The following is a 13,355-nucleotide window of genomic DNA, read 5'->3' as shown; positions in this document are numbered from 1 at the left end:
AGTGTCCAAGACGCACGGTCGCAGGTCTGATGACACGATTACAAAAATCGATCATCCACTTTTAATCTTCACACATTCTGATACCACGTGTACTTATGAACACCCTTGTGCTCAAACAAAGTGTTATGGACAATCCATAACCAGCACCGAAGTCCAACAACAAAACACCACTTGGATTCAGATCAGGGGGCCATTCCTCCCAAGTTTTCCATTTTTCTCCATTGTTGCCCACGTGAGCATTGAAGTCCCCCAGTAGAACTAAGGAATCTCCAGCAGGAACCTTTTCCAGGATCCCAATCAGAGTCTCCAAGATGTCCGAATACTCTGGACTGCTGTTTGGTCCATATGCACAAATAACAGTCAGATTCCTCTCTGCAACATGAGGTCCCACAGAGGAAGCACCCGTGTTCACCAAAGAAAACCCCCAAAAAACGGCACTCAGCCGGGGACTTGTAGCCCCACACCCACCCAGCACCTCTCACCCTGAACAACTCCAGAAAAAGAGAAAGTCCAGCCCCTCTCTGAGAGTATGGTTCCAGAGCCCACACAAGCTCAGGCTCCTACCCCGACCCCCAGAGGGGTACTGTTCCATGTTCTCAGAGTCAAGTTCCAGAACCGTGTCAGTCCGTGTGGGCATTTGCCCCTGTCCACTGGCATAAGAACAGCACACCAAACCCTCTACCAACTGCCTGTAGGTGGTGAGTCTACATGGAGAAGAAGTGTTGTGTATTTGGGCTGAGCAGGACCGAGTCACACGTTGGTACACCCAGCCACCAGGTTGTTGCCTTTGTCTGTGTCATCTCCTGGGACCAAAATGCCAACTACTTTGTGCAAATATTTGCACAAAAACAATAAAGTTTATCAGTTTGAACATTAAATATCTTGTCTTTGTGGTGTATTCAGTTGAATATAGATTGAAGATGATTTGCAAATCATTGTATTCTGTTTTTATTTACATTTTACACAACGTCCCAACTTCATTGGAATTGGGGTTGTACAAATTGTACGTAAGAGGATAGGATATTAATAATTAATTAAACAACTGCAAATTATAAAGAACCAAGGCTCATACGGCTGAGGGCATTTAAACATTGCATTATATTTAATTAAATACAAATCTTTGAAGTGAAAATGATTAAAGGTGAGGGCTGCATTTGTTTGGCTTTTATTTTGATAATCCTCTGTATTCCTAGATGTGTTGGGGCAGTTCCAGCTGGAGCCACTGAATACTGCGGCACTACAAGGTTCTGATGTCATCTTCAAAGCCACTGTCAGCGGACTATGGAAGGTCATGACCTGGAATGTCGGAGAACTTCTGATCCTGACGATCATGTGGAATGGTTCAGACATCCCGTTCTCAGAGCACTTTTCTGCCAAATTGTGTTCTGGAAATGACAGTGGCTGTGTGGAGTTCACCATTCATAATGTGACCCGCAATGATTCTGGTTTGGTCACCTGCACTGTGCAGGGCAATTACGGCTCGCGGTCGGCACAGCTCCTCGTACAAGGTAGGCTTGTCTTCCCTCAGCACTCACTGCTGTGTGGCTGACGTTTGACCTGAAGATGATGCTGTGTGCATTCTGTAGCTGCTCTTACTTTTTCTGACTCTTTTACTCAGAATCACACATGTAGTGACTGTGCTGTGCTGTGGAGGGCAGCAGAGAGCTCTCCTCTGTGCAGGACTAAAAACACCTACAGCAGTATAGCCAGAATGACGTGATGTGTGTCTGTTTGAATTCTTCTTGAATCCCTTTCGAAATAAATAATAAATAATATAAATTGCAGGTGATCCTGTCTGACCCCCTTTGAAAACCATTTGTAAAATCCAGGCGGCTTTTGATGGCTTTCAGTGGAGTGAGTATATGAGAAATTGTTTAACAGCTGGACATGTTCCAACTTGTCCTTAAGGCTTCCAACGGAGGTGTTTTTCCTGTGGCGGAGCGTCACAGCGGCTGCGAGCCGATTCTGCAATCCAGCCGCATGTCTTTCATTAAAAAAATCTCCTTTAACAGTGGAATATCTGGATAAAATGCTGAAACCGACTTCTTCTGAAACTTCTCTGTTCTCTCACGACGTCCTGGATCAATAGAGCCTGAAATGTGGAGGTTTTCAGCTTGAAACAGGCTGACGACGGCGCCTGAGAGCGCTGCGTGACGTCCCGCTCCGTGGGAAGTCCTTAAAGCGACAGTATCACCTCAAAATCTCTCATCAGCCGTTAAAATTTTCACCGAAAACCAGCTTAATTTTTCGAACCGTGTCCACTTCGATGTGCCTCACAGGTTTAGAAAAAATTTTGATCAAACAAAGCGCCAGTCTCTCAGCAACTTCTCAGACAAAGGAATTCCGACGAGGGGCTGGACGACTCCTCCCATAAGGAGTGCTCACAGGCGAATGACGTCACCGACAGGCGTGGAAAAACTCACGCATGCGCACGAGGGTTCAAGCATGTCTGACGTAAAAACATATGAATGAAATCCATATAGTTTTTGAAAAAAATAAAAAGGACCTATACTTTATTGACAGACCTCGTATGTTCATATTAGAGCCCGACCGATATGGATTTTTTGAGGCCGATGCCGATAATGATATTTGGATGAAGAAAATGCCGATAATCGATAAATCGGCTGATTTGCCAATAGCCGATAAATCAGCCGATATTATTATTATTTTTTTTTAATGAATAAAATGTTCCTTTTTGGACCCTTAAAAAAAGGTATGAGCTAAAAGCTGAAGCTTTGATCTCATATTGTTTAACTTTATAACAGAGAAGAATTTTCAAGTTAAAAAAAATGCAAAAATGTAATTGGAGCAGTTAGTGGGCTATTCAAATGGGCCAACTAGTAAAATATCACTCCTGAAAATGATCTTTGCCATATCACGTGAGGTAAATCTGCCCTACGATTGGATTTTGGAAAACCATGTGATGGAGAACCAATTCCGATTGGACACTCACATTGTGTACGTCATCACACATCTTCTATGAGAAATACCAAGATGGCCGGCGATGGATCGAAAGTCCGCAGAGTTAACTTTTCAGCAAAAAAAAAAAGTAAGTTTCTATCTCATATCATTAAAAATTAATTTACAATTTAGTAAAGATTGGTCCCAGCCGTTGTATACGATGGCGTCGGCCCCAGAGGGTTTATGGCGAATGTCAGTAATTCCCAGAACCCTTCCGGACGACCAGTGAATCTGAATGTTTCAACCTCTTAGCAGTAAACAAAAGTTTTTCATGCTAGAAATAAGATCTACACAACGTGGGCTTAATAAAAAGTGTGACCGATGCAATGAAGCACATTTGACACATTACTACATAAACTGAGTTAATCAAACTGAGTTGAACTGAAACGGGAGAAATGTGGGGTGAATGTAATTTTTTGTTGTTATTAGAAACAACATCCTTATAAACTTACTTGTATGCTTTTGTCAGCCGATCAGTGCAGTGTGACAGCGAACTATGGGGGCCGGTAATGAACACATTTAAGCAGGGATGTAAGCAGCTCTCAGTTGAATGGAATCAGAGCTCCATCTACTGGACAAACGGTGCAAGAACATTTTGTTCTGTTTATGAGAAATTATCGGCATTCTATCTGCAAAATTTCAGCCGATACTGAATACTTCGAAAAGGGCTTATATCGGCTGATAATATCGGTCGGCCGATATATCGGTCGGGCTCTAGTTCATATATAGTATGCAAAATCATGTCCCCAAAGTGCAAAGAGAAGCAGAGATTGATGCACTTTGTCGTTAAAAAAAGTCAAGAAATGTGTATTTGTTGCAAAAGAAAATGTTACATCAAAAGATGCACGCATGAAAAGATAGTTAAATAACTTCAAAAAATTCATAATCTAATCATAAAAAGCATTATTATTTAATATATAAATCATTGTTTCAACAAGGCATCCAGATGACTGCAGTGCCACCTACAGCTAATTTTTCCTCCATCTGAATATGCAAATGTATTCAAATAGTTTGGTTGTGTCGTGCTGATGGTACCATAAGTGTGGAGTGTTGTGTGTTTGATGACACCCGCCATCATCGCTGTTCTGTGTAAAAAGGAAAGAACTTTAGAGACAATGTGCCAAAACAAGGAAAGCTGTGGTTAGATCACTGTTCTCTCAGCTCTCTGTCATGTAAAACAGAAATTAAATAAGTAAGTTTGTGTGTGCAAATGCTGAACTGAGCTGCGCGCACATACTGAAGTAAAAAGATATTAGGTGCATGGCGGCTGACAGTATGTGACATCAACATACACGCTTTTATTTACAAATACTGAACACAGTCGGGGGCTTGTTAAGATGTTCATCTCTAGTTCCACCATCAAGATAAAGAAAATATATTACTAATAAAAATAAAAAATAAACATTTGAATGTGCACATGCCCAAATGTGTCCAAACTGGTTTTTGTTAGGAACAATTACATGGATAAATTATTTAACCACCAAGCAACCCCCCCCCCCCCCCCCCACATCGCGCACCACGCCTCCAGCCTGACATCCATTTGTGCATCACATATGATTTGAACATTGATGGAATGAAAATGTTTCCTACACAAACTCATCATGTGATGGCGCCTTCATATATGTGTGCAGTTAACAGCTCCCATTACATTCGGGAAACTGGCTCTCGCTGCAAAATGCGCTGTAATGTTGGAATGTACCTGGATAAGATTCGGACGGTTGCATTCCACAATGCTGGCATTGCTTGGCGCAAGGTTGACTGGCACACTCCTGACCGATCAGCCAACTCATGCTGAAATGCCCCTGATGCCAGGATGCCCAACATGGTCAGCACCTGTGTGGGCACAGACAACCCCTGGCTCCTCACCGTATTGCGCTCTGGGCCAGCCGCTCTGTGTGCCATTCCAGTAACAGTGGCCTTGGTAATTGAAAACAGTTTATGAGCCATTTATCGTCATTTGCAAGTAAATCCTCGTGTTCCCTGAATACATGCTCACGTCAGATTGCACCATTTGCAAGGTCCTCTAACAACGCTACCACAGCCACTGTTAATGCCATTTTACGTATCACTTAGCTTGTGCTTTTATATCCACACATATAATTGCAAACACGTGGGTGTGTTAAATGTTCATCAGTGTGCCTCTGATGTGCACATCACTCTGATGACTTCTTGTTTTCACACTATTAACGGTTCCCAGCATCACCTTTACATGTCCACAGTGGAACAATAGCTGTAGAAACGTGCATACGCCAGTCTGGATTTTTGCGTGACGCACCTCACATTTCCATGCTCACGTCACAGTCACTTTTGATACATTTGCACATGGATGTGGAGACGGGTGTATGCCAGGTTTTTGTGCATACACACGCTTTGAGGCCCCTGGAGAGCAGAAATCGATGCAGAAAACCATATTCCAATATCTCTTCTATTCCCTGAGCTGTGGTCATTGATGTATTTTAGGCAGTGTCCTCTGATTTGATCATGACCTCCGACCTATGACCTTAACATGAGCTGTGTTGTGAGAGGAGGGTTCACTGAGTGTGTTTTACCAAGTTTTACTGAAGCTACGCCATGTGTTTTGAAGATTTCACAACAGACAGTAGAGAGTAGAGTATGACCTCTAAATTGACCATGACCTTTGACCTATGAGTTTGACTTGACCTGTGTTGTGAGAGGAAGGTCTGCTGAGTGTAGCCACCAGGTCTGATTGAAATTTGACTTTGTATTTTGAAGATATCACTGCACACAGTAGACACTGACCTTTGATTGGACCTCTGACCTGTGGTTGGATGTGACCTGTGTTATGAGAAAGCTGTCCACTGAGTTTATCCACCAAGTTTCATGAAAACTGTTCTTTGCAATTTGAAGATATCACTGCAAACAGACAAATGTGACCATCACTGTGTCTTGAATTTAAATAAAGAAAAAAAAAATGCATCTTTATTTTTTTTTACCTAAATGTTTCACACTAAACTGCTCATATTAAATTTGCCTGTCATGCATGGCTGAAAGCACAATGTGAAATTTGCATCTCGTGACCTTTGCCTTTGAATAAAAGCTCATTATCTCCCATCAGCTTCCAGTGAGAGACAGGATGCAATGCTGTGTTCAGGTCATTTTCTCTCCCACACTGCAGTGGAAGTTCTTAAAAATCTTTAATGAGGCCCTCAGTACAGCGTGTGTGTGTGTGTGTGTGTGTGTGTGTGTGTGTGTGTGTGTGTGTGTGTGTGTGTGTGTGTGTGTGTGTGTGTGTGTGTGTGTGTGTGTGTGTGTGTGTGTGTGTGTGTGTGTGTGTGGACAAAACCTCCAGACTGATGTCTATCTAATCACTGGGATGGATGTAAACTGTAATTGCTTTTGCAGTAGGAGGATTTGTTTTGCCAGAAGACCATATAAAGGTGTTTACAGCCGCTACAAATGAAATAAGAGATAATTACTCAGGCGGCCTGAGAGAGGACAGGACAGCGGTAGTGTGGGCTTTAATGGGTATGAATCAACACTTATGTGAGGGTTTAGTAAGTTGATGCAATGTAAGCAGCAGAACTGAAGTACTCCTGAAGTACTCATATGCTTTGCTTTCGCTTACTGAATATCTGTCTTAATTATTTTTTAAAAAGAAGAGTGAGTTTTTTCTTTCACATGTGAAGATGTGCTGTGTTTTTCTGGTTTCTGGCAAAACATGACGTCATTGTGGTAATACAAGGACGTCATGTTTTCATTGATGTCTGTCTATCTTCCTGTTCTGTCTGTCTGTCTGGTAGTCTGTCTGGCAATTTGTTGATATCTCATAAGGACATGAAACAGATTTCAGAGTCATTTTGTGGAGAGACAAGCCTTGAGTCAAAGAATTTATTACATTTTTGTGTGAATCTGGATGAATGGGCTAATCTTGTCTTTGCTCCAAATGCTATCTGTGAGCTTGTATTCTAGTCCCTTTGATCCTGATCCTGTCTGGGATGAAAAATCTGGAATTGCTGATTGCTATGATCAAAATGGGCTATTTTTTTTGCTACTTGTGCTTTGCCCTTTGAACTTGATTCCTTTGATCCAGATCCCGTGTTTGACCTTTGATCCTGTATACAGATTAATTTAATCCTGATCCTGTCTTTGATATGTATTTTGCATTTTTTAATCTAAATCAAGAGGCGTATCATTGCTCTTTGATCCTGATTCATTTTATCCCACCCTGTCTTTGATGTTTGATTCTGGGTCCTGCCTGGTTCCTTTGATACTGATCCTATCTATGACCTTTGATGGTTTTCTCTTGATCAAAACCCCTTTTCTAACACCAACCCTGTTTTTGGTCTTTAATCTGTAATTACTTTGATTGTGATCAAGGGTTGTAGCCTTGCTCTTTGAGGTTAATCTCTTTGATCAAGATTCTTTTGATCCTGATATTGCATTTTGTCTTTGATCTGAGATTACTTTGACAGGATTCAGGAGGTGCATGTTTACTATTTGAACACATTTTCTTTGATCCTTATTACAGGTTCAAAGCATCTTAGAACTTTTTAATCAAAAACTAAAAAACTCCATGTCTTGATAAAAGTGTTTGTTGTGTCACCGTCTGTCCAGATTTGTGTGACTTCTTACCTTTGGCGGATGTGAAAGTTGAGGGTAACTGTGGATGTTTCCTCCCACCTTTCTTTATTCTTCTTGCCTCTGCTTCACATAATGTTTCTCAGAAAGTGGTTCAGTACACATCATGGGTGGCAATGTGACTGCGACGCAGGACCAGCAGGTGGAGTTCCAGTGTGTCACAGCTGCATGGTTCCCCGTCCCGACAATCAGCTGGAGCCTGGACGGTCAGAATGCGAACAGCAGCCTGAACGACACCATCATTGTGGCTCACGGCGACACGTTCAACTCTACCGCGGCGCTGAAGTTCCAAGCAGTCAGAAACACCAGAGTGGAGTGTTTGGCAACCGTATCTGCACTGACAAGTCCACAGTCCAGTGCGGTGTACCTGGTGGTAGGTAAGAGTATCACTTATTATTTGTTCCTCTTGGCGTACGTGGAACAGGAGCTTCAGTTTTGTGGTAATTTTTCAGCAAAAATGTTCAGTTACCTCCAATAACACCTGATGATTTTATTACCAAAGTCTGCTGTTTAGCTTCAGTGGTTGCTGAGATTTTAGTATGGGTGATTTAGTATTTGTTTATTTTTATTTATTTTTTGGGGGTGGCGGGGGTGTTAATTATCATGAATTCATGAGATATGGCATAATCACCAGCAAAGCTCACAAATCTAGAGCATAAACATTTTACAGTGTTAAATTAAAACTGTTGGCCCTGCGACAGACTGGCGTCCTGTCCAGGGTGTACCCCACCTTGCGCTCTGTGACTGCTGGGATAGGCTCCAGCTCCCCACGACCCTTAATTAGACTAAGCGGTTGAAGATGAGTGTGTGAGAAATTAAAACTGCAGTGAATACATATTGCCCCATTCAAAATTATGTAAAATGGACTCTCTTGTCATGTTAAATCAACTTTATTCGAGCATTAAAACAAATTGATCAACACTAATAGGATTAAATTACTCAATGACAGAGCTAATGTAATCACTCAGCCACATGGGGTGTGCAGCCAGTACATTCTGAGTGCTGGTCCCAAGCCCGGATAAATGAGGAGGGTTGCGTCAGGAAGGGCATCCGGCGTAAAACAAGCCAACCCAACTATGCAGACTAAGAATCGAATTCCCATACCGGATCGGTCGCAGCCCGGGTTAACAACGTCCGCCACCGGTGCTATTGCCCAACAGGGTGCTGGTGGAAATTGGGCTACTGCTGGGCAAAGACAACGAAGAAGAGGAGAAGAACGTTTCCACAAACAGCGGGAGAAGAAGAAAACTCGAAGGGTGGAAATGAGAGTGGGGACTTTGAATGTTGGTAGTATGACTGGTAAAGGGAGAGAGCTGGCTGATATGATGGAGAGGAGAAAGGTAGACATATTGTGTGTGCAAGAGACCAAGTGGAAGGGAAGTAAGAGCAGGAGCATCGGCGGTGGGTACAAGTTGTTGTACCATGGTGAGGACAGGAAGAGAAATGGTGTTGGGGTCATTTTAAAGGAAGAGTATGTTAAAAGTGTGTTGGAGGTTAAGCGAGTGTCTGACAGGGTGATGAGTGTGAAGTTGGAAATTGAAGAGGTGATGATGAATATCATCAGTGCATATGCCCCACAGGTAGGTTGTGAGATGAAGGAGAAAGAAGATTTCTGGAGTGTGTTAGATGAGGTGGTGGAGAGTGTGCCCAAGCATGAAAGAGTGGTGATAGGAGCAGACTTCAATGGGCATGTTGGTGAAGGGAACAGAGGTGATGAGGAAGTAATGGGTAGATATGGTATCAAGGATAGGAATGGGGAAGGACAGATGGTACTTGATTTTGCAAAAAGGATGGAAATGGCTGTGGGGAATACCTACTTTAAGAAAAGGGAGGAGCACAGGGTAACATATAAGAGTGGAGGAAGGTGCACACAGGTGGACTACATTCTTTATAGGAATTGCAAGCTAAAAGAAATCAGAGACTGTAAGGTGGTGGCAGGAGAGAGTGTCACTAGACAGCATAGGATGGTTGTTTGTAGGATGACTTTAGAGGAAAAGGAGAAGAGAGTGAGAGCTCAACAAAGGATCAGATGGTGGAAGCTGAAGGAGGAAGACTGTTGTGTGAAATTTAGCGAGAAGGTGAGAGAAGCACTGGTTGGACGGGAAGCAATTTTGGACAACTGGAAAAGTACTGCAGATGTGGTGAGGGAGACAGCTAGGACAGTACTGGGTATGACATCTGGACAGTGGAAGGAAGACAAGGAGACTTGGTGGTGGAATGAAGAGGTCCAGGAAAGCATAAGGAGAAAGAGGTTGGCGAAAAGGTTTTGGGATAGTCGGAGAGATGAAGAAAGTAGACAGGAGTATAAGGAGATGCGGTGTAAGGCGAAAAGAGAAGTGGCAAAAGTGAAGGAAAAGGCATATTGCGAGCTTTACAAGAAGTTGAATAGTAAGGAAGGAGAAAAGGACCAATTGGCCAGACAAAGGGACAGAGCTGGAAAGGATGTGCAACAGGTTAGGGTGGTAAAAGATGCACATGGTAATGTGCTGACAAGTGAGGAGTGTGTGCTGAGAATGTGGAGGGAATATTTTGAGAGCTGATGAATAAAGAAAATGAGCGAGAGAAAAGGCTGGATGATGTGGTGAGAGTAAATCACGAAGTACAAGAGATTAGTAAGGAAGAAGTGAGGGCTGCTATGAAGAGGATGAAGAGTGGAAAGGCAGTTGGTCCAGATGACATTCCAGTGGAGGCATGGAAATGTCTAGGAGAGATGGCAGTAGAGTTTCTAACCAGATTGTTTAATAAAATCTTGGAAAGTGAGAGAATGCCTGAGGACTGGTGACAAAGTGTGCTGGTTCCTATTTTCAAGAACAAGGGTGATGTGCAGAGCTGCAGTAACTACAGAGGCATAAAGCTGATCAGCCACAGTATGAAGTTATGGGAAAGAGTAGTAGAAGCTAGGCTGTGGTATTGTATGAGGACGTCTGGAATGGCACAGAAGTATGTTAGGGTAGTGCAGGACATGTACAAGAATAGTGTGACAGCGGTGAGATACGCAGTCGGAATGACAGACTCATTCAAGGTGGAGGTGGGATTACACCAAGGATCAGCTCTGAGTCCTTTCTTGTTTGCAGTGGTGATGGACAGGTTGATGGATGAGATTAGACAGGAGTCCCCATGGACTATGATGTTTGCAGATGACATTGTGATCTGTAGTGAGAGTAGAGCGCAAGTTGAGTCTAGTCTGGAGAAGTGGAGATATGCTTTGGAGAGAAGGGGAATGAAAGTCAGGTGAAGCAAGACTGAGTACATGTGTGTGAATGAGAGGGAGCCCAGTGGAATAGTGCAGGTACAAGGAGTAGAAGTGGTGAAAGTAGATGAGTTTAAATATTTGGGGTCAACTGTTCAAAGTAATGGAGAGTGTGGTAGAGAGGTGAAGAAGAGAGTGCAGGCAGGGTGGAGTGGATGGAGAAAGGTGGCAGGAGTGATTTGTGACCGAAGAATATCAGCAAGAGTGAAGGGGAAAGTTTACAAGACAGTAGTGAGACCAGCTATGGCTTAGAGACGGTGGCACTAACAAAAAGACAGGAGGCGGAGCTGGAGGTGGCAGAGCTGAAGATGTTGAGATTCTCTTTGGGAGTGACAAGAATGGACAAGATTAGGAATGAACATATCAGAGGGACAGCTCAGGTGGGACAGTTTGGAGACAAAGTCAGAGAGGCGAGATTGAGATGGTTTGGACATGTGCAGAGGAGGGAACCAGGGTATATAGGGAGAAGGATGCTGAGGATGGAGCCACCAGGCAGGAGGAGAAGAGGGAGACCAAACAGGAGGTTCATGGATGTGCTGAGAGAGGACATGCAGGTGGTTGGTGTGACAGAGGAAGATACAGAGGACAGGGTGAGATGGAAACGATTGATCTGCTGTGGCGACCCCTAACGGGAACAGCCGAAAGACGAAGAAGAAGAACACAGAGCTAACATAATACTATACTGAATGCACCCATCTGTGTTAGTGTACAGAGTAAATTTTTGAGTGTTAAACTATGTGGATTTAAAAAAAGTGTTTTTTTTTTTATTAATTCTTCATCATTTTTGCCGATATATGAGGATCATACAATTTGTTAAAAATCTTTTTTGTCACCCAGCAAAATAATTTTACTCCCTCAGATTAAAATTAAGTTTGGACTATGAGTGTTTTATATAACAAAGTTCTAATGATCCAGTTTTACATTGGATGGTCAGCACTAGAACACACCTCCTAAATGTGGAGTCATTTCACAATGTAACGTGCAAGCTAATTTTTATTTTCATCTCTGAAATTGAAAACATGGTGTTGTGGTTCCTGCTCTGTGTTCCTGGGACAGTTCCAAAGCCGACTGACTGGACTGTGTTGATTGCCGTGGTTGTGTCCATCGGATCCTTTGCTCTGGTGGTTTTGCTGATCATTGGAATCGTCTTCTGCTGCAAACGCAGGAAAGATAAGAGTAAGAATCTTGATGTGTTATTTCTAAAGCTGTTTATTAATACAGCAGCCAGGATCCATTCAAATGACCAGTTTAAAAAACTGATCACAATGCTGAACTTTTGTTCCCTGACAGGTTTAATGATCATGGGTGCACGTTCTGCACTAACGCACGGTGCCCTGGGCAAACCTTGATAAGCTCACCACTGACAAGTGACTCTTTTCTGCAGAAGGCTTTTACCAAGTACATGTCATAATTTTGACCTTTGACCCCCAAATCAGTAGTCTTCTTGGGGTCACCATGCCTAACTCACATACCATGTGCCGAGACAATCAGGAAAGAAATTACTGCGCTCACAAGATTTTTGCAAAGTACGCTCCAGTGACCTTGACTTTTGGCCTTTTACAACTCAAACCAGTAAGATTTTTGGGATTGCGATGCATAATGCATGTACCAGGTTTGGGGACAATCAGGCCAGTACAACTGGAGTGATCTTGCTCACAAGTGAAATGTGACATGACTGGCTGACTGACCTCACATACTGATGTGTAGCTCACGAGCTGCACTGTGGTTCCTCTGGACAAGATCCGGCACACAGGTGCCTCAGTGTCGAGGACCCCAGCAAGTGGAGACCACCAAGGACACGCCCTTATTTTACCAGGCTGCAGCAGACACACGGTTAATTTCCAGAGGTTTCATGGACTGGATGTCTGCCTGGGTGGTTGCTATCCAACACCCAGGGCAGTTCCACAGTGTGGCAGATTCAGACATTCAGAGACACCAGCAGCTCTGAACCTGACCTCAGTGCTGCAAAATTGCGATTAGCTTCATTATGTTTGTCTCTTTGTTGTTTTTTTTGTGGACTGATTTTCATGGTGGCATCATAAGACTTAATTCTTCTCGTCTTCTGATCTGTTCCAGAACTCAGTTACCAAGACGAAATGAGGTAAGACCTAAATCATGCTTTGTGTGTCTGTGTGTGTGTGTGTGTGTGTGTGTGTGTGTGTGTGTGTGTGTGTGTGTGTGTGTGTGTGTGTGTGTGTGTGTGTGCGTGCGTGCGTGCTTTCCTTCCCCAGAACAATGTTTTCTTTCTTTTTTTTTTTCACCTGAAATCATGTTCGTGTGTCTGATGTATTTTTGTGAAACAGGAGAGTGAGGACACAAAGTCAGACGAGTGGTGTCCGTCCAGCTGGACAGAAACAAGGTCGAGTTAACGTCGGCTATGAGGTGGACGGACAAAACAGTACGTTATACAAACACTCAGGATTCTGAGGACATCATATACAGTGTCTTGCAAAAAATATTGGGCCTCTTGTTATTTCACACATTTTAATATATTTATGAAATTTCAAATACAAAAAGGCAATCAGGCTTCACAATATTAAAAATT

General features: G+C 43.0%; 1 protein-coding gene across 1 annotated transcript in view; it reads left to right on the top strand.

Annotated features, from left to right (window-relative positions):
• The window catches only part of igsf5a (immunoglobulin superfamily, member 5a), a 37,925-nt gene that overhangs the window by 8,863 nt on the left and 15,707 nt on the right, over nt 1-13,355 (top strand). Inside the window, exons 2-6 of the mRNA XM_034178968.1 lie at nt 1,194-1,508; nt 7,647-7,937; nt 11,867-11,986; nt 12,887-12,911; nt 13,114-13,208. Of these exons, the coding sequence (XP_034034859.1) occupies nt 1,194-1,508; nt 7,647-7,937; nt 11,867-11,986; nt 12,887-12,911; nt 13,114-13,208 (846 nt within the window). The remainder of the gene's footprint in view (nt 1-1,193; nt 1,509-7,646; nt 7,938-11,866; nt 11,987-12,886; nt 12,912-13,113; nt 13,209-13,355) is intronic.

This window comes from Thalassophryne amazonica, chromosome 9 (genome assembly GCF_902500255.1).
Source record: "Thalassophryne amazonica chromosome 9, fThaAma1.1, whole genome shotgun sequence".
In the NCBI taxonomy this organism is placed as follows: domain Eukaryota; kingdom Metazoa; phylum Chordata; class Actinopteri; order Batrachoidiformes; family Batrachoididae; genus Thalassophryne; species Thalassophryne amazonica.
Note: the sequence above shows the minus strand (reverse complement) of the source record. Positions and strands in the feature narration are given on the sequence as shown.